Source organism: Dermacentor silvarum, chromosome 4 (genome assembly GCF_013339745.2).
Source record: "Dermacentor silvarum isolate Dsil-2018 chromosome 4, BIME_Dsil_1.4, whole genome shotgun sequence".
NCBI lineage: Eukaryota > Metazoa > Arthropoda > Arachnida > Ixodida > Ixodidae > Dermacentor > Dermacentor silvarum.
Window position 1 is genome coordinate 105,042,035 of NC_051157.2, and position 25,032 is coordinate 105,067,066.

Consider the following 25,032-nt stretch of genomic DNA (forward strand, 5'->3'; position numbering starts at 1 on the left):
GGAGGCTTTATCGCAGTTTTCGAACTTGCGCAAGATTGGGCGAATGCACAACCGGTGTAGATCCTTTGCTTTAGTTGAGCCTTGTATGTGAGCGGCGTTATACAGTGACCTAAGGTAATCATTTAAAATTATTAACAAACAGTAAAAGCAATGATATGGCCACGAACGCACGTTCTAATAATCTTTGGCAAAATGCCCAGCAACGGCACTCACAGAATGTTCGTCGATTTGGGTCCCTCCTAGCCGACCTGAAACGTGGAGCCGGTGAAGTGCGACGTGAAATACAAAATTAGCAGTGGCTTAGCTCGGCTATGCCAGGATATACGTAGCATGAGCGAAGTTTCAGCTGGTTATTCTTAGCTTTACGGATTGTCTAGGATTAGCTTGATTATCACGCTTACTGCTGCTGCAATGACACACACACGGTATACGCATTATGTAACACATGTATATTTATTTTTTTGCTCAACGTCTGGTTGCTTCTCTATTGCCACAAAGACGGTTCGGTGGTCAGTGTAGTGACACGCTGCCGTCTCTATGGCCCCAACGCAGTATTTTGAATTAATTGTCTGTCTGTGATACACAAGATCAATGGTGGTTCCCCATTGGGTCGTCTGTACAGTTGGAACACTGACTAAGTCCAGGTTAAACGTGTCCTTCAAGGGAACACCAAGAAAGTCTGGAGCACGATTGAAGTCACCAGCCACCACACACAGTTCACTTGCTGCACGACTAGGTATAGACGTAGCCACTACGTCTATTGTGTCTTTAACTGAATTTTTCGGCGACACGTACACGGCTTCGATGACCACAGCACTTTCGTCAAGCTGAACGGCAAAGGCTTCACCCTTGGGCACCGCTACGTTTGGCAGTTCTGGCACAATCCTTTTCCTCACATACATACATACATACATACATACATACATACATACATACATACATACATACATACATACATACATACATACATACATACATACATACATACATACATACATACATACATACACAGTCATCTGCGATGAAACACGGTGACGCAACACCTTCATAGCCATGTACAGTACGTGCATCGGCAAAGCACCCCGTCTATCTTTCCTCAGAATCTCACTCGAGGCAATGGAGAACAGAGTAGGTTTAGCTTCTGGGGCTATACAACGAGCCTGGCCCAAGTATATCTGGGGGAAAGACAGCTCCTCAGCATGGGTATCATACAAGATGCTGACAGGTCTCTTTCCCTCTCCCGGTGCCATGGTTAAGACCGTGTCTTCATCGTACCCCAAACTGTGCTGGTCCAATGTCAAAGCTGTGGCCACATTCATCGGATCATCTAAATCGGCGAGATCCGGTCAAGCATACAGCGGTGAGTCTCTCAGTGCCTCAACCCATGGGCCAAGCACATCGCGAGCAACCATGTTCGACAAATACGTAGTCTTGGCAAACATTCTCCGCTTTATGTTCACCACTATGCACTTATCATCTTCGAAGCTGCGAGGCAACTGCTTTAGCATCTCGTCCGTGTCTACCGGGACGTTCACCACGGGTCCCTTAATGCCAAACTGACCATTTCTCCAGTTCATCAAACGACCGATCTGAACGAAGAGAATCCGTTGCGAAAGTAAACGTTCGGCCACATTGTTCAGAACCGGTAGACCTGGTGGCATGGGTGGGTAACGATACCCTAAAGAGTGGAATCTTCTGCTTAACGAGAAAGTTCTTGCACGTTGTACAAACCCGCGCCACTGTTTCACCCCACTCAGGTGCCGCTTAACTCAACGTTTCACGCATGACACCACTTACCGGCGTCAAGTCTTTCATGCGCCACAGTCTCACACATATCCAAACGGATTGTTTACGAAGTCCGTCTCGAAGGTCCGAGTCACACTGGCGCTTTCGCTATGTTTCGCCATATAGTCAGTCAATACAGTGTTTGCACACAATTTGTAGTAACTTTGGAGAAATAAAATTGAAACTTGAAACTTGAAATCGGCAAGCCTCGACGTCATCGACGGCGTCTTGTTGCTGCTGCTGCTGCTGAGATGGTCGGGCACGTCGCTCAACCTCCTGGCGACGCCGCTTTGCTAGACGTTCCTCCCTTTGCTCCGGTGTCTCCGCAGCACGTTTAGCCTTCTTCTGTTGGTTCTTCCTACGTTCAACCGCTAATTTCCAGGAAACTACTTCGGGATCCGATGAGTTAGGCTTCTGCGCTCTTCTGCGCCGCTGGGCAGCAATTTCTCTCTCCTTCTCCATGGCTTTACCACACGCAAACGATCAAACGCCCAGCGCAAACGCCGGGCAAACGCCAGGCAAACGCCAGGTGCGCAAGCTGTGCGCCGTGTGACGTCACTGCTCCTCGCGCGTGCGCAGCACGGCTCTCCAGGAGTCACGCGAAACTGCTCAACCTCTGTTAGGGTAGCTCACGCTACAAAAACCGACAATTACGATACTCCCGAATGCGAAATTTGAGCGTAGCGGTATACGGGCTTTCATTTCGCGATATATTGGCTCGCGTGCACAATCTGGATCGTACGGCACGTTGCAAACGGAGAGAACTGTGGCACGATGTCACGAACTGTGTCGCGCGTGGTACCATGATAAAGCACATGCTAGGGCAGGGGCATATAAGCATGCGTCTACTCCTCTAGCTTACGGGGCTGCGCGTGACTGTCCGCGCGACTGAGCTCATACGTGGCCCGGGCGCCCTATTTTTACGGCAATCTTGAATATTTGGCTGGCTGAGATGACATGACGGCTTGCTTCATATGCGCGGTCTTTCCGCGCGCCTAGCGCTGCAGATGGCTGCTGCCTCCTGAATCGGCGGGGTGCATTCTTTGGTTGTTTCCATTGAGAGAGCCGCTTTCATCAGCGTCGCTCAGACGGCGACAGTGCTCGACACCAAACGTGACGGGCAAACATGCGCCCCAAATCGGCAGCGCGCATCCTTTGGGTGCTTCCCCCAATGCCATCCCCTTCACCAGCGGCCGCCTACGTGGCGACGCGGGCCGACACAAGCTAAGACGCGATGACAAAGAAGCTCACTTTGTGAGCTTCTTTGTCACCGCCACCCTTCGTTGAAGCGGGACCAGCGCGAAGGCCACTCTCGCGACCCTGGCAAGAAGAGTGTCACGGAGAGCAAGAAAACAAGTCGACAACTTTCGTGAAGGTAGTGTGAACCCCTGTTTCCACATCGCCTCGTCCTTGCTTCGAAGGTTGTATATCAGAGGCGGAGTTCTGTGAACAATACGCCCCCTCTGATTGGCTGCACCACATTGTGTAGGGAACTAGGGAAGACGGCTGCTTTATAAGAAGACACCTTGAGTGCAGTGGAGGTGTCCTGATGTGCTCAGACACGAAGAAAGGCAGACAGTTTAAGTGCTCCTTCATGAAGTGGGCTTCCATATCTCGAGCCACTCTAATATTGTAGAATAAACCTTTTTTTATCGCTTCAACACCCGTATGTACTCATCACAAACGCTACCCCGAGTCCCAACGTCGCCTAATCTCAGGTTGCGGAGATGCGTCGAAGCGAGATGCAGCACGAAGCGTTTGCGATCTTCATCGCGCCAGCGTTGTGGCAACGAGTGTTCGTGGTCATCGGGTGAGATGTGTTGATGTTTGCCTGCGCGCGCGTGACACCATGCTGAGTAGTGGATAAAAACATTACATAATTACAAAATTACATTTAAAAGCAAGCACGGGCCATTGACGTAGACGGCGTTGCTGGCTATTCTTCGATGGACACCTCATACCGACCTCGCCACCGTACGCCACCGTAGCCACCGCAAGAACACCATATTAAAAAGAAAAAACCAAATAACTTCTGGTGTTTTGCGTACCAAAAGCGCAATCTGACTGAGACACGCCATAGTGGGAAGGCTCCGGATTAATTTTGCCCACCTGAGGTTCTTTAACGTGCCCCCAGTGTACGGGACACGGTCATTACTGCATTTCGCCACCATCGAAATGCGGCCGCCGCGGCCGGTATTTGAACCCGCGACTTCATGCTAACACCATATTGTAAACGTATCCAGAACAGCTTCGCGCTAATAACAAACTTTGTCGATTCCTCCAAGTACTGAGACAACAGCAGGCTTCCACAGCGTGGACGCCGCCATCTTCTCGAGACACAGCGTCGTCTTCGTCCCCGCTTCACAACATGGTTTACTCTCATCATTACACACGCTGTCGTAAAACTGCTAGTGTAAATAGAAAATCTTTCTCCCGTGATAAGCAGCGTTAACAATTATTTTGACTTGTATGACACTCACACACAAACGTGCGTCTGCTTGACGACAGCGAGACGTATCACTTGCACAATTGCTTTTCTCCGTTTACTTAATTACTTTTCACGAAAAGAAGGAACAATGCTGGGAGAGTGGAGACTTTCGTATACACATCGCGGTACGGTTTGATCTTTCTTCTCAGTCAACAGAACTTGGCGCCGTAACCTCATTGCCGGTATGTCAACATGACGTCAAAAATATCAGCGCTTCTTTTACGTATTTCGGCTGTTTTGAAGCAGGAAACGTTGTCCAAACTTTCCAGTTCGATTCATTGGTTCCTCTGTAGAATTCAACGTATAGTTCTTTACCTACAAACAGCTAAGGGGACCCGTGTGGACGCTGACAAAAATCAATGACTCAACGCGAGTTGGAGCGGGCGCGTGTGATTGCCCTTGCCTTTTTTATGGGTTACCAAGACTGCTTTTTCCGTAATCCAAGAACAGCCAGCACCACAGCCTCGTTTTGAAGACCCAAATGAGCTTTCAAGCTTAGTTATCAAGAGTTATAAAACAAATATTTCCTTGCGCATGCCTCACTCGCAAAGACAACTTTATTGCGTGATTGCTCTTAGCCAGTAGTCACGGGCTCCATGTTGGCGGTTAGCTAAGTATCTTTTCATATGAGTATGTCGTGACATAGCGTTTCTTTTTTTTAAATACTTTAAAGGAAAAACGGCGGTCTGCAGAGAGCTCGGATATAGTGAAGCATAAGAAAATTCTTGGTCGAAGGAATTGCACCAGATATAGTGATACGCTTTCAAAGTATTTCATAGATTACGAGCCGTGACCAAACAGGCATCCACTATTTCCGAAAAGTGTGAGAACTTCAGACAACTTCGCTGTCTTTGATAAACGAGTTTCTCGGATTGGCATACGTCTGCGGAGGTTTTCTTTATCCCGCTCTAATATGCCGACAATATGTCTGTCTATCAACATCATAAGATTCAGCCTACAGTGCCCGTTGCTTTGGTGCTTTCGTCCATCGTAGCCTCTGTGCCAGTAAACTTCATTAATCATCGTCACTACCACCCACTTACAGCAACCCGGCAGACAACCGGCGCCGACTGTTTGTCGCGGCCGTGTTGTCGGTGTTCATACTCAACGCCCTGGCTGTGCTATGGCTGCTGATGCGCACCTGGGACAATGAAGAGATGAACATCGAAGTACCCGGACTTGGAATCTTCCGCGGGCTTCGGTCCAGCATAGAGAACCGGCCCGTCTACACGTTCCGGGGTATCCCGTTCGCCCGCAATCCCGAAGGACCACTCCGGTTTGCGTGAGTATACCCCCATACAAGCGTCAGGGCACGAATGCTCGCTGGGTTGACCGCCAACCTGGTGTGCATCGTATACACGGTGTCCCAACTATCATGCACCATGATTTTAAGAATATGCAAAATTCACGTAGTTGGACAGAACCAAGGTTGTGTTGTTTGCCGTCGCTTTGAAATACTCAGGGTACTTTTCGCATTCCGCCTAATTACCTAATTAGTCTGAATTGTTTAGATGAAATGTGTAAATGAAAACATTGTGCAGCAACATGGAAAACTCCAGAAACGGCATTCTGTTGTTAAATACGTGCTACATAAAAGTGTTTTTCCGAACTTGAAAGAAGCCCGCGAATGCACCCAAAGTGCCTCGAGCGGCCAGTCGCATTACAATTTTCCTCGGCTTCCTTCCTGTTGGCTTAGGGAGGCTGTAACTTACGGAAAGTCGAGCCACTTGGTTTTCATTATTCGTTTGGTTGAAACGGGAAAGTTAGAATTCACCTGGATGTGACACGAAACTACAAGAAAATACAGTAGGGGTTCGTTGGATAAATTTACTCGTTCGAAATATACTCGATCACGCTCTGGGGGATCAAGCCCAGGACCGTCGAAACTGATCGAGGCCATCAGGAAACCAAGAGAACTAGCGATGCAGAACGGTTGCGACGGCCGCGCGATGGTGAGTTCATCGACAAGCCCATGAGCGCTGAAGCATTAATCAAAATGGCGCCGACAAAACTTTCAACTACATCCAGGGAGGGTTTTCGCGAAGTGAACTTCGCCGTTGAAGATGCCAGGACAGTGTCACGTCGTACACAGTGCATGCAGCTATTGTGCACATACCTATGCATCGCAGTCCATGTTTATCTATCTATCTATCTATCTATCTATCTATCTATCTATCTATCTATCTATCTATCTATCTATCTATATATATATATATATATATATATATATATATATATATAAGCGTCTGATATTATAAGCGTGCATTTTTGCATGTAAACCCATGAACAAATGTATACGAAGCACAGGCCTGTCAGAAAAAAAAAGAAACAGCTAAGTTTATTCACAATTCTGGCACGCAAACTGAAATTGACGCTTGCACTCGGAAATTCTTGGTGCCGAGTTTGCATTGCAGTTCTCAGTTTCGGCCCTTTCGGGTACCATTCATAGGCAGAGACGAAAATCGGCTTTATATTGGAATCAGTAGTGCGTATTGCTCAGGGATGAGTGACTGAGAGTGCGTATATCAGATATAAGCGCGGGCAGTCATGTGCCTTAGTCATCTCGTAGTTAAGCCAAGGTATTAGAACGCCTCATGAGGGAGGCAGTGGCCGAATACTGCACCATGAAGACCAATTCATTTTCTAGTGAGGGAGTGTCATTGTTGAAATTTTGTGGGCCTTCCTAATTTGGTTGCACGTGGACTAGTATAGCCGCACTGCCTCTCGGCATATTTTTTGACGGTGTCAGGCAAGGTGCCACTCCTAGCCTGGTGGCCGTGGTGCCAGCAGCAGCAGTAGCAGTAGCAGTATCAGCAGTAGTAGTAGTAGCAATGGTACCAGTATCAGCAATAGCAGTATCAGAAGTATCACTTGTATCACTTGTAGCAGTATCACTTGTAGCAGCAGCAGCCACAGTAGCAGTAGTAGAAGTAGCAATACTAGTAGTAGCAGCCGTATTTATAGGTACAGCAGTAGTAGTAGTAGTAGCAGTGGTAGTAGTACTAAGTAGTAGTAGTAGTAGTAGTAGTAGTAATAGAAGGAGACGAAGAAGTAGAAGAAAGCTTCGGTTTCTTTGCCTTACAAGAAGGAAAAAAGGAAAGAATAGAAACACGCATGACTCGCAGGAGGGTGAGAATCCTCTGATTGTGCGCGCCTTTCAATGACGATGACTGGCCGACGACTTCCCCTATATCCTCACTTAGGCTTCGGGCACATGCTCCGCTTTAGTAAAGTCCACGTTTTCTTGGTACATTGTTCTTGCAAATTCAATGTTCATGCTATGCGCAATACCCCTAGCAATGTATAAGTATAGCATATCACCCACCCAAAGAAGATAATGCGGAATATATCTGGCAAGCTTTTCTTCCAGTTTTCTCAAGTTCATGCACCATGGGCGCTATAACGTAAAATGATTCCAAACAGTTTTGATTCCACTTTCTGCAATCAGCCTCCTGGATTGGTCAAAACATTTTCGGGCCACTCCCAACTTCGCCTGTCTGTCACGCAACGTCACGAAAACCGCGATAGGTCCCCATCTGATATAACCTGTACACACTGATTATGCATGATTAAACCGCACAAAAGAAAAGAATCATTCCTGATTCGACGCCTTTTCACCATTAGCCCTCTACCATAGGTCCAATGTTTTCTGGCTACGCCCACTTCGCTTGTCTGTCACGCGACCTTACAAAACCGCGAAAACTGAACACGTCAAAGTGACGTGTACGCGAAAAAATTTTATTAATATGCCGAACAAAACCGAAAATTTTTCTGAATAGCCACAGACTGCCCCGTTCCGAAAGGAATAGAAGATGGCTGCCCGCCGATAGCTCAGGCCCTAGCTACTCGCACCTGCCGGTGAGCATGTATTTATTTGCGCATGATAAACCTTTTTGCATGGCAGTAAAACGTTATCGAGCCCTTTTGGCATGCATACGACATTGCTCTGCCAACTCTTCCTTGCTGAGGATCCGTTTTAGCGGCATTCTTATCATTCCGTTGCACGCCGCCGCGATTTTCCACCAGCCACCGAAAGCTAAGTAAGGCGAAGCGGACCAATTGGAGAAGCCGGCACCACCCTCTTCATGCGGTTATCTATTTTCACTGTGCTGGCTCGGCCCCATCGAAACGCTCTCCACTAGAGCGTGCTCCTCGCCTCTTGTCAGCCAATTAGATAAGGAAAACCGCTGAGTGTAGACAATGTTATTGGTTTTGAAAGCGAACAAAGGTGACCTCCTATAAACGAGGAGAGTGTTTGATTGGGTTGTTCAGACAACACTGCGGGTCACCGCCCGATGCTTGCGTCGGTGGTTACTTAATTTGACGTCAGGAGTTCGGAATCAAAACAGTTTGGAATCATTTTACGTTATAGCGCCCCATGTCCTTTTTGTAACAAGTGTCGGTATGGCTCAGGAAGCCGCTAAAGTTTCAGAGGGGCCTGCATCTTGTTGTAAAGCTAAGCACTTCACATATAAATTCATGCTTCAGCCGTCATTATATGCAGTGCCGGAAATATATTTGCGCTCCTATTCTTTGCGAACACAGGAATGCTGCCGTGATTTCCGAGGGCAAACACGCGGAAACAGACGCCAGGATTCCGAAACCCGGATGTGTCCAGAAAGCGTACACGGCAAAGGGTCAGGTTCGTCTCAGCGCGCATCACTTGTTCGTTGGTTTGTTCTCGGGGCTAAAAGTGTTTTGGTTGTCGCATAAAGTATCATCTGACCTCTGAGTAACCAGACCACTAATTGGTTTTGCCACTGACGCATGTTCTGACAAAATTTTCTAACCATGAGTGTTTCAGTGCCTGTAAATTGCTGACTCGGACAAGCATGTGCGTGTCCTCAGCACTCTGAGTTTTAAGGGTAACCATAAAGGTGTGCAAAGTTCGGCTATATCCCTTTCTGGATACCAGGGACCTCAGTGTTGCCATGAGAGGAGTCTTGATAAAAGAGGGATGACGCAAAATGAAAGTGTGGCTTGAAATGTGCTCGCTATCTCCTTTTCACCATAAAATGAGGACAGCATCGGCTCGGGAGTCTACATATAGTTGATAGTTCGTTAATAAATAATTCGTTCTAAAAGAACTATAGTTTCAGCCTAGCCATCTTTGGATACGTTTTCTGAGCAAGAAATATTCGTACACGCGAAAGTACTTTTAAATACGTGACGTCACAGTAACGTACTTGTGCTGCGGTACGAGCGCGAAATTAGGGAAGCACTCACACTCCACACCACATTCAATTTTTTTGTACTGTTTCGATCTGATGCGTGTTGATTAAGAGGAAAGCCCCCAGAGCCATGTCGACTTTTTATTACGACAGCAATTATACGGACACTCCAAGCGGATTTCTGCCGTCGGCGTCGCCGTCGCCGTGAGGTTCCGTATAAAGTCCAATGGCAATAAAATCCTCGCCGTGTGCCGCATGCTGTATATGTGCGAGTGAAAGCGCGCGAGGGACGCGCGCTTTCACAGGGAGAGAACGCACGGCGGAGAGCAAACGCGACTACTTCCGTCGCGCGAAAGGCCATGGGGGGACGGGAGGGAGGCGAGGTGACGTTTAGCTGCGGCACCAAATGCCTATCTTGCGACCGGGCGAAATGGGCACTGGCGACAAAATCACCCACGCGAAAGGAGGAAAGCGGGAAGGAAGCGCGGGAGGGATGGGTTGTGGCTTCTGCCCTGCGAGCAACTGCGTACTTGTACTTTGCACGGTGCCGGACGGTCGCGCGCACCGTATCTTGAAAGCGATCTGCAACACGGCTCCTACCTTCATATGCGCTGTGCATTCGCCGCTTAGTTTCCGTTGAAGCGATAGACCACACGAAACATCGCTCGCTGCTACTGGCGCGCTTGCTCACGCCAGAGTTTTGACAGCGATTGTGTGCGGATTAAGTGTGATCTATTCATGTTTGCTTGTGCGCACTGACACCATGCTTGTTAATTCAGTTAGTAAGCGATTGTGTCCAACTTTATACAGCCGATATAACTACTATCCTTACGCCGTTTAGCTCGCTACTAATTTGCTATCGCAATTGATGCTTCGCCTTTCGGGCGAAACTGCGTCCTTTTTTTTAATCTGCTTGTGCTAAGCTACATGGAGAATGCTGCAGGTGCCTTGTTTTTCTTGTGTCAAAAAATGTGGCTTACAGAAAAAGAAAAACAAAGTGAAGAACGAGCTGGAGCGCACCATGCTCATCTTGCACGCGAGACACCTGAGGCTAGAAGAAGACACTTGCAGAAAATACCGGAAGCAGATAAAATACGACGCTAGCTTTATACTGCAGAGGAAACAAAACAAAAAAGAACAATTAGACCATGCCAGAGAAGTTGCACGTGCGGGACTTTCGGCACAAGAACGCAAAAATTATTCTTACCCCATCACTACTGGCCAGAACCACAGACCAGGCAAACAGCGGTGCTCCTTCGCATCGGCTGATAACTACTATAAAACAATCTTTAATGAATATTTAGGATCTCTGAGCAATGCACTGACGTAGGTAGCACCACCACGCTTACGTGCTTACGCGTGATTTGAAGCCAAGCACCCATATACGCGGCCGATGTGCTGTATATAATTGAAATATTGATTTATTATTTATTAATTTATTTATTCATTTATGTCTTTATTTACACACCTACATATTGCCCTTTGGGAATTACAGTCGGGGAGGGGGGGCCTATAGACATTGCAGTTACAGAGATTATGCACTGAGAGCGTTATTGCTGCCGAGGCTACAGTTCCGGACGTACGAAGCAGTGGCACACCGACGGGGGGGTTCGGGTGTTGTAAACCCCCCCCCCCCCCCTCCCCCGCGTCCAGCCCCACCATTCCAACGTGTACCTTCAGCGCTCTGTTCACATTGTCATTACAATTCAGGAGGTGGCTTGAGGTCGAATTTGCCAGATTAAGAAAAATTCTCTATCATGGTCTTGAATTTATTTATTCATTCACTCTTAAATTACTTGGAGTGCAACGCTGAAGAAATACACACCGGCAGCATCCTTGGTGTCATTGTTATAATTATTCGTTATTTTATTGTTGGATTCCTCTGGCTAAAGCAAGGAAATTGCATATTAAGCAAAGTGCCCCCCCCCCCCCCCCCACACACACACACAAAAATTAACCTCCCCTCCCCCCTCCCCCAGGCAGAGATCCTGGGTGCGCTACTGGTAAGAAGAAAATACGGGATGCATCCTATGAACGAAATCTACACCAGGGTAAATTTAATTAGTGTGTCCCTTAAAGAGCACGTCGCAAATGTAAATATTAGAGGTATTGAGCGGCTGTTCACGCATCATCGTTGGAGCGGCTATGGCAGGTAATCCGGTCCAACGAGGACACGACCGAGGACTGCCTTCACCTGAACGTGTGGACGCCGTGTACGGAGTACACTACGCCGGGCTGCCGGAAGACAGTACTGGTGTTCTTCCACGCGATCGAGTTCCAGAACGGCGACAATAACTACTACGACGGCCGCTGGCTCGCGGGACTTGGTGAGCTCGTCGTGGTGGCGCCGAACTTCCGGCTGGGCGCCTTCGGCTTCCTCAACATCGGTAAATTGGGACAACTCGCTCTGTGGGAGCTGTCGTTGTTAGTGGTGTAAAAGGTAAGCGAAAGGAAGAAGAGCTGGTCAGAAGCAGCTGCAACGAAAACTCGCTAATGTCCGCCGCCATTGGACGAATCATTGGCGCCGGTGAGTCGGTCATCCAAAGCGGGAAGTGTGACTGACAGGAGATGCGCGACCTGTCCTGGTAAATGCACGCTTGGCCTCTAAAGCTCGGATTTCATAATCTTGCAGATTCGCTTCACAAGACCAAGCACCCAGTTTCGAGATTTAGTTCGTTCAGTCGTACAACTTTGTGCCAGGCGAGGTTGATTGCTTATTCCCTCAGAAAAGGTATAGTGACCCAGGACGTTATCACGCCGTTTGGTGCAGTACGGCCATCTTTCGGCTATGTTGAGCGCATCTGCAAAATTATCAAGTCCTATCTTCGGAGAGGAATGCGCCTTTGCCGGGACCGGTTATGTGTCTTCTGTCAGTCGCATTTCCCGTAGTGTAGTGGGTGGAAGACTGGCAGCAGGTGCTATTCCGAGCTTTAGGTTCGTGCTTTTTCCTGTCGGTCTCTCTCTTCTTTCGCTTACCTCTTTCGCCACAAACATTGACAGCCATGCTCCAACTAGCCAGACATCGTACATCGCGCCGTGGAAAATGAGATAAGCTTAAATCTCGGGGTTAGGAGACAGAAAGACAGCGGTGTGTATTAGAGAAGAAACAGGGTTTGCTGACATTCGACCGTAGAGTTAAGAGCACCAAACGATATCTGTCCCACTGTGTAACGCGTGGATAAGATAACTAGCAGTATATTTATTTTTAAGGCGAAAACCTTATATATCTCATCAGTCAGTTGACCTTGAGCGAAAACGCGTCGGCGACACAACCGGTACAAAAAGGCTACGAACCCTTGACCTTTGGTGGGAGTTGAGCCCACGGAGATTGGTGGGAATCAGACTCACGACCATTGGTCGGAGTCGAACCGTGGGCCTTTGGTGGGAGTCGAACCCACCACCTTTTTTGGCAATTAAGGTGAAGTTAATCAAGACACATGTAATTAAGATAGAGTTAATTAAGGCACTCGAACACACGACCATAGGTGGTAGTTGAAACCTTTGGGGGGAATCGAACTCATCACTTTGGCGCTAATCAAAGCGAAGTTAATTAATACCCCTGTTACACGGGCACTTCAATGGCCGTCAAGGAAAACGACAGTTGGCCTTAACGGCCGTTAGGCGAAGTTACACGGCAGCTCGAGTGCCGTTGGAAACCCAACGGCGACCGGCACCAACGAAGCACACCGGCTCCGTTCCGCCGCCGTTTCCGTCCGTTCCGTCGTGAAAGAGGCAACGTGTCCGCGCTGCAGGCGAGCGCGCCGGTGCAAAAAGGCTTTGCTTGGACAGCTTCGCTGGTGCTTTTACTCATTAACTTGTGGCAGGTCACTCGCGGTACGAAATAAAAAAGAAAATACACAGTGGTGCTGCGGTTAGTACAAGCGATGGAACGTGAAATTGGACGCTTCACCACGTTGAAACCACAACAAACGCAGCCATTTTGCAACGCCATGGATCGGATCGGATATGCTAAATGAGCTTCTCTGCTACTTTTGAAAACTCTTGAAAATAGTTAAAAAACACACACACACACTGGACAGCATGTAGCGCAGAAAATAATTAAAGAAACGGATTTTTCCCATGTTGGCGAGCTAACAATTTTAAGAGTCACGTGATAAATCGTCCAAACGGAAATGAACCGACTGAACATGGAAATTGCCGTGTGAACGCAGCCACCACCGTTCTGTTCCCACAGCCGTTGCGGCGTTCGACTGCGGTTTGCGTTAACGGACGTTGCAAGTGTCCATGTAACGGGTATAAGGCACAGGTAATTACGATTTACAGAAATTTAGAGAAGAATATAATTGGGTTGGAGCGCATATACGGCAGGCATTGCAAAATCCTGACTGGCAGATTACCACTGTCGTTGAAAAGAAAAGTGCACAATCACTGCATTCTACCGGTGCTAACATTTGGAGCAGAAACTTGGAGTTTAACAAAGAAGCTCGAGAACAAGTTAAGGACCACACAGAGAGCGATGGAACGAAAAATCTTAGGACTAACGTTGAGAGACAGGAAGAGAGCGGTGTGGATCAGAGAACAAACGGGGATAGCCGATATTCTAGTTGACATTAAGCGGAAGAAATGGAGCTGGTCAGGCCATGTAATGCGTAGGAGGGATAACCGGTGGACCATTAGGGTTACAGAATGGATACCAAGAGAAGGGAATCGCTCTCGAGGACGGCAGAAAACTAGGTGAAGGAATGAAGTAAGGAAATCTGCAGGCGCAAGTTCAAATCAGCTAGCGCAAGACAGGGGTAATTCGAGATCGCAGGGAGAGGCCTTCGTCCTGCAGTGGACATAAAGATAGGCTTATCATGATGATGACGAAGGCGAAGGTAAATAAGGCACAGATAATTAGTGTTGCTTATTAAAGCACTCGAACCCATGACCTTTGCTGGGAGTCGAACGCACGGCCTTTGGTGGTAACGAAGACGAAGTTACTTAAGGACAGCTACTTAATACCAGCGTCACACGTACATTTCTGATCGCCATCGCGGCCGATCTGGATCGGATTTCTTGATCGCGATCAACAATGCTACACGGTCCAACGATCCGGATCTTGTTATTATCGGCTGCTGATTGCGTCGGCAACTCACCGGACTGCAATTTCTTGGCTGCAAATTCACATTTGCAAAATATGATCGAATTTTGACAATATTTTAATGTTACGGCTTACTATTGCTGATAAAACGTTTTTAATTGTTTTTTTCTATTGAACTCTCTTCACTTTTTGTTTTTAGCGTTTTCAGAATACTGCGGTAGAGGGCGTAGACGTCAGCCTGCGATCGCGGTCATGGGACCTGATCGTGATTCTCGGATCGCGATCGTCCGGAACCTAGATCCCCCAAGATCGCGATCGCAAATGACCTTGTAGCAACACTCCATCCGGTTCAACTCTATCCAGATCGGCCCCGATCGCGATCAGAAGTGTACGTGTGACACCGGCATAAGGCACTCGAACTCACAACCTTGGGTGGGAGTCGAACCCTTGACCTTTTGAATTATGAGGGATGACTGAGCGACGTACACTAAGCGAATTAAGGGCGATGTGTACCTCATGTGTCTGTTTTTAAACGCAGCGGCACCTGGGCTTTCGCCTTCAAGTAATCTTAGGGATAACATAAGAGAACCTGTGAGTTTATTTATTTATTTATTTATTTATTTATTTATTTATTTATTTATTTATTTATTTATTTATTTATTTATTTATTATTCAATACTGCCAGCGGCCTTTTGGCAGCCAAGGCAAGAGTTTTAAGGAAGAAATACAATAACAAGTACAAGAGCAACAAAAATCATTGGAATATAGGAGCAACACGGGCGCCGAGGGTATTATCGACACAAAAACAAAGAAAAAGGACACCAAGTCCCCACACGTAGCGGGAACAAACAGAAGTAGGTAAACATTTTTTTTCCTTTATTTTGTTTTCTTTCTTTTTACCCCCATTTTTTGTCTTCTCATTTCGTATCAAACGATGACCAAGAAACATTACTAAACAATGTTAGACACGACTGATAAAAACGTTGCGGGTGACATATAATTTGTGTGACCTTGCGTGGCAATTCATTCCATTACGATATCGTTCACGAAAAAAAAGAATATATAAAGGTGTTGGTTCCCGTTTGGGGGATTAATAATATTATCTCGTGTTTGCCTCGAGCCTGTAGTGTGGTATTAAAGTGCATGTAAGAATGAAAATCTAGTTTTTTTTTTTTTTTTTTGGGGGGGGGGGGGGGGGGGCTGGTGACGATACTGAAGAGCATCTGTAGTCTGTGAAGTTTGCGGCGCGATTCGAGTAGGGATAGTCCGGATTGCGTGCGCAAGTTGGTCACGGATACGTTTCTGCCATATGCATTGTAGATAAATCGGAGGACCTTGTTTCGCATCTTTTCTATGCGACTAGTATCTGCCTTTGTGTGCGGGTCCCACTCGACATTGGCATATTCAAGCACCGAACATATGATAGCTGCGTAGGTGAATAATTTTGTTTTACTCGTGGCCTGCTTCAATCGGTGCTTCAGCCGCCACAGTTTCTTTGATGTAGCCGACACCGTGTGGTACACGAGAGCGCTCCAACTTAAGTTTGAATTGTAGTGTACGCCTAAGTACTTGGTAGCACTGACTGATGCAATTGGTCTGTTTGTTATTGATTCGGTATTTTCGATGTAATGGCGGTTTCTTTCGGGTCATAGTCATGTGGGGGCAATTAACAACATTTCGCAAGTGAAACACCAGTCAGCCACTGCTGCCAAATGTCGGTTGAGAATATCGTGGTCGTTCTCGGATTTTATGTCAAGGTACAGAACGCAATCATCTGCGAAAAAGTGGCAGTTTAAAGGAGAGTCTATTGATAAATCATTTAAACAAATTATAAAAAGTAGCGGCCCCAAAACTGGGCCTTGCGGGAGTCCGTAAAAAACGGTAAAGGCGTCGATTTAGATTCGGCTATCTGAACAAATTGGTGCCTCTCGGAAAGGTAACAGTCAAGCTACCGCATGGTTTTATCGTTCTTTGAAAGGTTTCGAAACTTTAGCATGAACTTGAAATGCGATGTTATGTCGAAAGCTTTTTCGAAATGTAGAAAAAATTGTGTATATGACCGCCTTGATCAAGGGTAACCGCGAGGTCACTCCATGCAGCGAACATTCGCGACGAATTTCGCGTGACGAAAAATCTAGTGCGAAGCGCCGTCGCGAATTCGTCACACCACACTCCATGCAACCAAGAGCCGGCGAACGCCGCCGACCATGCGGTCGACGCAGCCCGCGAGGAGTCATTGTGGCCAGACGAGATAGGCTACGAAAGCGACGTTGGCGAATGAAAGCAGAAGGCAAAACAGCGCCTAAATCAATGTTTTTACACGTAAAATATGGCACCTGATCTGAAAAAGTGCGTACAATAAGTGTTTGATGCTAGCCGGAATCTATTTAGAGTGTCACTTTCTTTTTGTGAATACGTGGCACGTCGGTATTTCGCCGATACTTATCCCTCGTCGGTCACCCTATGTTTGTTTACGGCTCTCTCGGCTCGCGTGCAGCTGAGTTTTTCTCCCGTCATCTTCCGCCTTCGAGCCTGCCCTACCATCGAGGAAACACGGAAAGCTATTATACAGTTTTAGTATAGCGTACGCTATGCGCTATAGTGCAGCGTACGCTAAGCAGCGCACGTTTATTACAGTCTTAGTTGGCCTGCGAAATCTTCCGATCTCAGAGGCCATATCTCGAACATATCTCGAAGGTTTCCCTTGTTAGGCTTCGTGTCGTTTGGAACGAGAAGCGATTTCAAAAACTCCACAAGTTTATCCATAATACACTGTAGTCGAAGCGGCCTGATACTAAGCGAAAGCCGTTTACGCAGTCACTAGCTACAAACGAAGCGAATTCTACAAAAGCCACGCCAAATTAAATTCGAAGCGGGCAGCGGGGACCGCCGCCATGTTTTACGTACGTGGCTTGCGAGCCGCCCATATGCCGCACATACGCCATGCTTCAGCTCGCGTTTTTTTTCGGATGTGTCAGTGAACTACACCCTGCAAACTTCCATCAAATGTCTTTCCAAAACACGGCGGTACGCAAAGCATCATATGTTTCAGGTATGCATGAGCCGAATATCATCGGGAAACGAAGCCTCTAACTACATAGAGTACAAAAAAACAAGCAGCGACCACGTAGTATCCACTAGAACATTGAGGCAGAACAACCAACAAGGAGGTGAAACAGCGCTGGAAAACGAGCGTTCGAAACGAAGGTAGGAAATACCGGAACAGTAGCCAAGCGCCAACAACCAATACTCCCGTCGACGGGCGACCGACGGAAGTCCACCTCTGCGCTGTGGTCCGATTGGTCCACGCTCTCCGCCGCGCGCAACGACTTCCGGCGGCGACGGTTCGCTGCACGGCGAATATCTGGAGAGAGTGGATCGGCGGCGAACAGTCATGTTTTTGACGTCGGGCTGCGGGCGGCCGTCGCCGAGCGGCCGCCGCCGAAAGTTCGCCGATTTTTCGCCCGTGGAGGTTGCCCTTAAATGAGTTGGGCGACTGTCGATAGGCGTCGGCGAAACCCGTGTTGATCAGATTGGAAGAAGTACGTTTCCAAGTGAAAACTTAGGTGCTTGAAGACAAAGTGCTCCAATACTTAGATACGAGTGCGCAATAACGAAATTGTTCTGTAATGTTTTTCGCGGGGTTTGCCACCTGACGCAATCGGCACGACCCTTGCTGTTTTTCAATAATGTGGAATTTCGTCTTTGTCTATATTGAAGGTAAATGTAATATAAACATATTTAGAGCACCATTCAGCAAATCTAAATAAAAAAAATTTCGGTATGCTGTCAGGTCCACATGACTTTTTTGGGTCTAAGTTGAGTAGTGCTTCGAAAATTTCCTACTAACTAATTAGAAGGTCAGGTATAACCATGCTGGAGCACTCAAATGTTGCTACAGTACTACTGCGTAAAAACACGGAGGCGAAGTAATCATTGAAACATGACGCCACAGCTGAAGCTTCCGTCAGATAGAAACTTCCATGCCGTTAGCTTGGTCTCTTGGTCCTTCTTGTTGGATAAATTCAACCAAAATTTCTTTGAGTTTGTGGATAGGAAGTTGTACATTTTCGCGTACACATTGGTACCTAGAGTTCTATTTTTTGCTGTCAGCGGTTTGCGCAGGCTGGACGGTGCTTCACCTTTAACATACAGTTTTATTTCGTGATAAACGCTTAGTTCGTCGTCTACGTTGCAATACGACACGTGTATTCCAAGTATTTAGGTTCTTGGTCGTTTTTACCAGAGGGGAACATATTTTGATACGCAGGTAAGCGCAATTCTCCTAAAGTGCAACCCCTAATCATTCACAGATGTATGACCGGTCGCCTGTTTACTAGAAAGTCCTTCATATTTCAGATCTAGAAGATCAATTATGCTTTCATTTCCAGCATGGTTGAAGAAATTAAATTTTTTGGGGTAACCTGTGAGATAGGGCGCGATATCTGCATCTTCAACAATACAAGTTGATGGCCTGATATGCCAGGAAACGTTTCCACTGTCAGAAACAACAATAAGGTCGGGAATTGAGTATGTGTTTGCTGTTACATGGGTGGGCGTGTTGAGAACTTGTTTTAGGTTAAAAGAAAAGGAGCAATCGATCAGCAGTTCGGAGTGCCGGCACGCAGAAGCAGCGTGCAGTGCATCCCAGTTGATGGTCGGCAAGTTAGTCACCACACAAGATGATATTCGTATGGTGCCAGGTAAAAATAGCCAGAAAATCGTACGATTCCTGCATAATTTACCATCGGCACTGGGAGGCCTGTAAGGCCGGCCGATAAGAACATTGAACTGGCGCAGGCGAAGAACAATCCATACCATTTCGATTCTCGTGTCATGTGTATGTATTGCATACTGTAGCCCTTTTTTTAACACCATGGCCACGCCACCCCCTTTAGTAGTACAATCACAGCGCACGATTTCATAGGAGTTCGATATAGCAACTGAGTCTGGAATTTCGCTATTAAGCCACGTTTCACTAATTACTATATCATCGGAGTCACAGTGTACAGTACGCTCTCACAATCATCGCTTTTGTTAATTAGGCTTCTAGCATTTAGATTTATAACGTGAACTGACAATTGTGTTTACCGTTGAAGAAGTCTCCTGTTAGAAGCCTGCGATGCGGGTGACTGAATCCCGCTGTCAACAGGTAGAGACGCTAATCATTGTGGTCTGTATGGGATCGGTTTGCCTAGGGCCTCATTCCAGCAGAACAAAATACTATCATTCTTAACCTTAGAGAAAAGAAGTTACCTTATCATTAGCAGTTGCGTATTGTTTTGCACTCTCCCAGATACTATACATGTTATTGTTGAAGTAACAGAATAGGTGCCAACAGGAGGAAGGCCGAGCACGGTCGAAAGTTAGTGTTGATAGATTGCGAAATTTGTAGACGTATGCGATGGAGCCAGCTCACGGAAGACAGGGGCAACTGGAGATCGCTGGGAGGTGACTTCGGCATGCAGTAGACATAACACGATCATCATCACCATCATGGGCCTATTTTATGCCCATTTCAGTACGAAGGCATCTTCCAGAGAAGTCCAATTACACTTTCTCGCTCCAGATGATATCACCCTATATATAAGTGCAAATTTCCCCATTTGATCACACCAACTAGTTATCTGCCCTCCTTTGCTGCGCTTCCGTTGCCGTGGCACATATTCTATAACTCTAGCAGACCACCGGTTATCTGCCCTACGCGTTACATGGCATACCCGCCTCCATTTCTCTCTTTTTCTCTCAGTTGGAAAGCCGGCTGTGCCCGTTACCTCTTAAACCCACACCACATTCCCCCTATCTCATAAGGTGATACGCCAATCTATTTTTCTTATTATAGCTTCCTCCCAAGATTTGTTATCCTCAAAGGTATTGCTCTACGCGCTGCACACTACCGGATTATTTTTATAAGGGGTTGCGTATCGTGCTTGCGGTCACTACCAACACACGAACATAGTGTGTAGGTCACGTGCTGACGAATGTGTCTGCAAAGTGTGAAACCTCTGCACGGCTCGAAAACAGCTAAAATTTCAAACGAGCGATCTGTGCCCTTCCTATACAGGGTGTCCCGCTTCCTGCAGCAGAATCAAGGTCACACGCACTGTCTGCAAAGTAAACGACTATGCCACGTGACTTCGGCAAAGGATCCGATGCACAATGCGCAAAACCGACACTTCAAGTGCCCCGCTTCAAGCACGTGACGGGAACGCGGCGCGGTCCGTCGATTCTGGTATGGGAGAAGCATTAAGCTCTAAACAAACTCTCTGGGTAGAAGGCAGGGGGAAAATGTCCCTTGTGGATGCTAGTCCAGGCATAGGGTGAGAGCAGATGTAGGCAGTGAAACTCGCCTCCTGGCAGCACAACAACGCAACATTTTGATTTCTCCTATCTCTTCTAGTGATAAACGAGTTTGAAGAAGTCATGCCGTGGATACGCTCCCTAGATGGTGGTTTACAACTTGTAATACATAACCAAAATTTTCGATGGGACGTAATGACAGGCCCTGTAAAGAGCAGCTCCGTGACCTCCGCTGTTTCTGGTGACAGGGTGCCTCGTGAAGGGCGACATCCCATGCACTCCGGGAGACGTGGCCCTGGAAGACCAGCGCATGGCCGTGCAATGGGTGATCGACCACATCGCCAGCTTCGGGGGCAACTCCAGCGACGTGGTGCTCATGGGCAGCGGGTCCGGAGCGTGGTCTGTGGGCGCGCATCTGCTCAAGGACGAAACGACTCGGCCGCGCTTCTGGAGCCACGAGCGCTTCGCCAAAGTGATCCTCATGAGCGAGTCGCCATTTCGCAGGTGACGCAAGCACGACGTCTCGGTTTTGGTGCCCGGCCACTGTATTTGTGTTCTGATGGGGCAGAGTCGAAAAAAAAAAGTCAGAAAGGCGAATAAGTTTGGCGGAGGAGCCAGCCTCTCATCTCCTACGCATCATAAGGGTTAAGGGCTGACAGAATAAAGTAGAAGAGAAGGATGTAATGCAACTACGTTAAGCACTTGCAAGTCCGGTGCTGTTCATGCGTAGTGTTCTGGAAAGTGCTAAAGAACTGCATTTATTGGGAAACAAGTGGGCAAGAAGCTGAATGTGAACACGTGGTGCGCACCTTATGATAACATAGATACAACTGTGCGTACACTCGCTGTCATCATAGCATGTGGATAGACGAGCTATCTACATAAACTATAGATGCACGTCATCAGTGTGAAAAAGGTTTCACAGGCCCTCAAGGAACACATGAGCGACTGTAACGTGATGGCATCATGATGTTTTATCATTAGATGCGTGAACTGTTAAGAACTTAACCCTTGCAGCCGTGAATTTATTTGGACGTGCGGAATTTTTTTTTTCATCATTTTGTATTGATTTACTACTGCCTAAGAAACACAAATATTTCTTGCATTCGGCACACCATATCGACCAGTAAAAGATATGGCGTCATGTCGCATGTAATGACACCAGGGCTTAGTGGTTGTATAGAGGAATAAGAAGTATTTGGAAGTTGCATATTATTCTCAACTATGCCATACATTTAAATGCAGAAAACTTTCATGATGGTAATTTGACAGGGGTCCTTGTGCGTGAAAAGCCTCAAAAACTTTCTTCGCACTCGTTATAATCGGCTCATCGTTGCACTTGAATGGCCTCTATCTACTTGATAGTCGATTTGTCGGATGTATGTTTGTCATAGATGGGCAATTCGTCGTCTATTGTGCAGTTACTACTCCCCAAGCCTGCACAAGCAAACTGTCTGTAGCGCTTACTGAAGCCGCTGCGCGGGGACGCTCAGGTCGGCGCTCTCGGCCGGCGCCTTCGTGCTGGCTGCGAAAGACGACGAAAATAAAATTGGGCGGCGCGTGCTCTATGTGTAAGCACGGCACGCACTAGTCCGTTCCAAAAGCCTGGTGCGCTGGTCCTCTTGCTCTGGCGCTCCGCTGCGACCCCTCGGTTGTTGATGTAGATGTAGATCCTTGGGATATACTGGCACGTATCTTCCCGACATGTGTGTCCTGGTTTTCATCGTCATCGTCTTCTACCCTCAACACGCACACTTCATTCATCATTGCACTCGAATGGCCTCCATCTACTTGATAGTCACTTTGTCGGATGTATTTCCGCCAGAGACAGCGAATTCTTCATTTACTGTGGAGCAATTGCTGCTCCCCAAGCCTGCAAAAGCAAACTATATATCCTGCCTTCCATCGTCATCGTATTCAACCTCTAACACACACACACTTCCTATAATGCAGCAAACATATTTAGGTCATTGATACACATACTTTTCGCTATAGGAGTCCCCTTACCACTGAATACAGCAGTTCAGGCTGACTGACCATCTATGGAATAATAACACAAGAAATCGGAAGCTGTCGCAAGCAAAAGCGCCCTCACTCTATATTCAACTGATGCAGGGCCCTTGACAACCACTGAGCCCTGGTGTCCTTTATTTAGGACATGCAGATCACGGTGTGGTGTTGGCTATGCGCAAATAAGAGGCAAAACTTCCCGATATAAATACACCCTGAATTATATAAGAAACAACACACAAAATTATGAACGCTGCCGAGAAACTATATAGGTATTGAGTAAAATATTATCAAAGACGTGGATCCTGCTGCAGTCGTGTTTCTTGCCTTCCGCCATTTTTATTTCACCTCTAGGGCGTTCCGAGGAAGACAAGGATGATGAAACTGTCGCATATATATGCTGGCGGAGGTACATGGAGAATAACTCGAAATTCTTTTTTGAGTTGCTAACCATTTGCGCCACGATTTAGACTAATTTCTCTTCGTGTCCTTTTTATAGGACGTCAGGGTCGAAAGGGTTAAGGTCTACTGATGCTCCCTGCCTACATCTAACGACTTTGATGTGACGCTGCTTACGTACTCCCTACGACCCTATATGATTCACGTTACCTGCCTGCTTATGATTATTCATCTATATATGTGTCCACTAGAATTGTTAGTATGGTGTAAAGGAAAAGAGGTATAGAAAAAGAAATACAGGAAGAGAATGAGCACTGCGCGCACGCAAGAGTATGCACAAGGGGACTACAAATGGTCATTCAGGTAGGAGCTAGTACTTCTAAAACTGCACTAGTGCGCGTTTAACGCTTTGCGCCAGTCAGGGACGGAGCCATGGTCGAAGTATTTTGTACTCAGAAAATGGTCTAGAGTGATGCCTGTTTATGTTGTCTGGAAAGAGACAGGCGCTGAACGTCATACCGAGGACAGTGGAAGTACAGAAGTTGCAGCAACTATTTTGGACCCCGCTCGTGCGCAGGTACTTTGACGACAAGTCTCACAAACTGCCGGCTCTGCTCAACTGCTCCCTCCGTGGCACAGTCGAGATTCTGCAGTGCATGAGGGCTATTCCGTCGCGGGAGATCGTTCGCGCCACCAGCGAAATGGTGCACTACTTTGGACCTTCGGGCAGTGCCCACCCCGGCGTCAGCGATGCGTGGAGGGTCACCGGGCGGCGGTTCTTGCTGGGCACCGTCAGCAGTGAAGGCACCCACCTTCTTGACTACCTCAAGCGGGTCAGCTGTCTTATCTTGCGTACACGCTTTCCGTCATCGACGATTAGATAGATAGATAGATAGATAGATAGATAGATAGATAGATAGATAGATAGATAGATAGATAGATAGATAGATAGATAGATAGATAGATAGATAGATAGATAGATAGATAGATAGATAGATAGATAGATAGATAGCCTTCCAGTGGCTGCTAACAGCTGGAACGTTGCGAAGGAGGAGGATGGGGGCGCTTGGTACACCTCTGGCAGAAGCTACGGGCTCCGTACGCCCTATGGATGTACCGGGTTCGTCTGGCGATCGAGAGGCCGAGCGCCGAGCGAGATGGACGGGGCAGCAACGCAAACGGCGGCAGACCGAGCGAGCGTGGGCCGACCCTGAAGTCGTCGGCAAGCGCTGGGCACGAGCTGAACAAGACCGGCAAAAGGCGTGGGCTAGCGTGCCCAGGAGACTCACGAAAACATTGCCGGACGCTTAAGCATCGCCTTTAAGAATGGAACGCGATAGCGTTACCGGCACCCGTTCGCATTGCATTTTTCTTTGAGTTGGTTTCATTGCAACACAGAACATGGGAAAGCCAGCTTACAAACACCAAGCTTACAAAGATCCCCTTAAAGTCGGCTTCACTTTTAAACAGACATGCAAAGCTGGCAAGACTTACTTCCAGGGGCAATATAAGTCGTCTTACATTAAAATGTGATGGCCCTAAACCTTCTTCTTATTATTTTAATAATTGTTTGCTCCTGCCCCGACACGCGCACGTGTCCAAAAAGCATTAGGCAGGCCAAGTCCCAATTTGACCTGCCGAGGATTTGAGCGCCATCTGGATAAGATTTTCGCAAGTAGCATATCCGAGCGCGCCGCTGTTGGTATGGTAGAAACAAGGAGGATTTTTTTTCAACCTCCTTGGGTAGAAATGCTGGCATAAAAGGGTTTGTGTTTGAATTTCCTCATAACAAAAGTATGTTTTCTCGTACATTCATATAACAGTCGGACGCCACC

At 47.3% G+C, this 25,032-nt stretch overlaps 1 protein-coding gene across 1 annotated transcript in view; it reads left to right on the forward strand.

The window, feature by feature from the left end:
• Positions 1–3,019: 3,019 nt before the first annotated feature.
• Positions 3,020–25,032, forward strand: part of LOC119448814 (acetylcholinesterase-like) — a 41,998-nt gene continuing 19,985 nt past the window's right edge. The window contains exons 1-6 of the mRNA XM_049666511.1: positions 3,020–3,039; positions 5,319–5,555; positions 8,819–8,915; positions 11,597–11,831; positions 21,037–21,292; positions 23,775–24,030. Coding sequence (XP_049522468.1) covers positions 3,020–3,039; positions 5,319–5,555; positions 8,819–8,915; positions 11,597–11,831; positions 21,037–21,292; positions 23,775–24,030 — 1,101 coding nt within the window. The remainder of the gene's footprint in view (positions 3,040–5,318; positions 5,556–8,818; positions 8,916–11,596; positions 11,832–21,036; positions 21,293–23,774; positions 24,031–25,032) is intronic.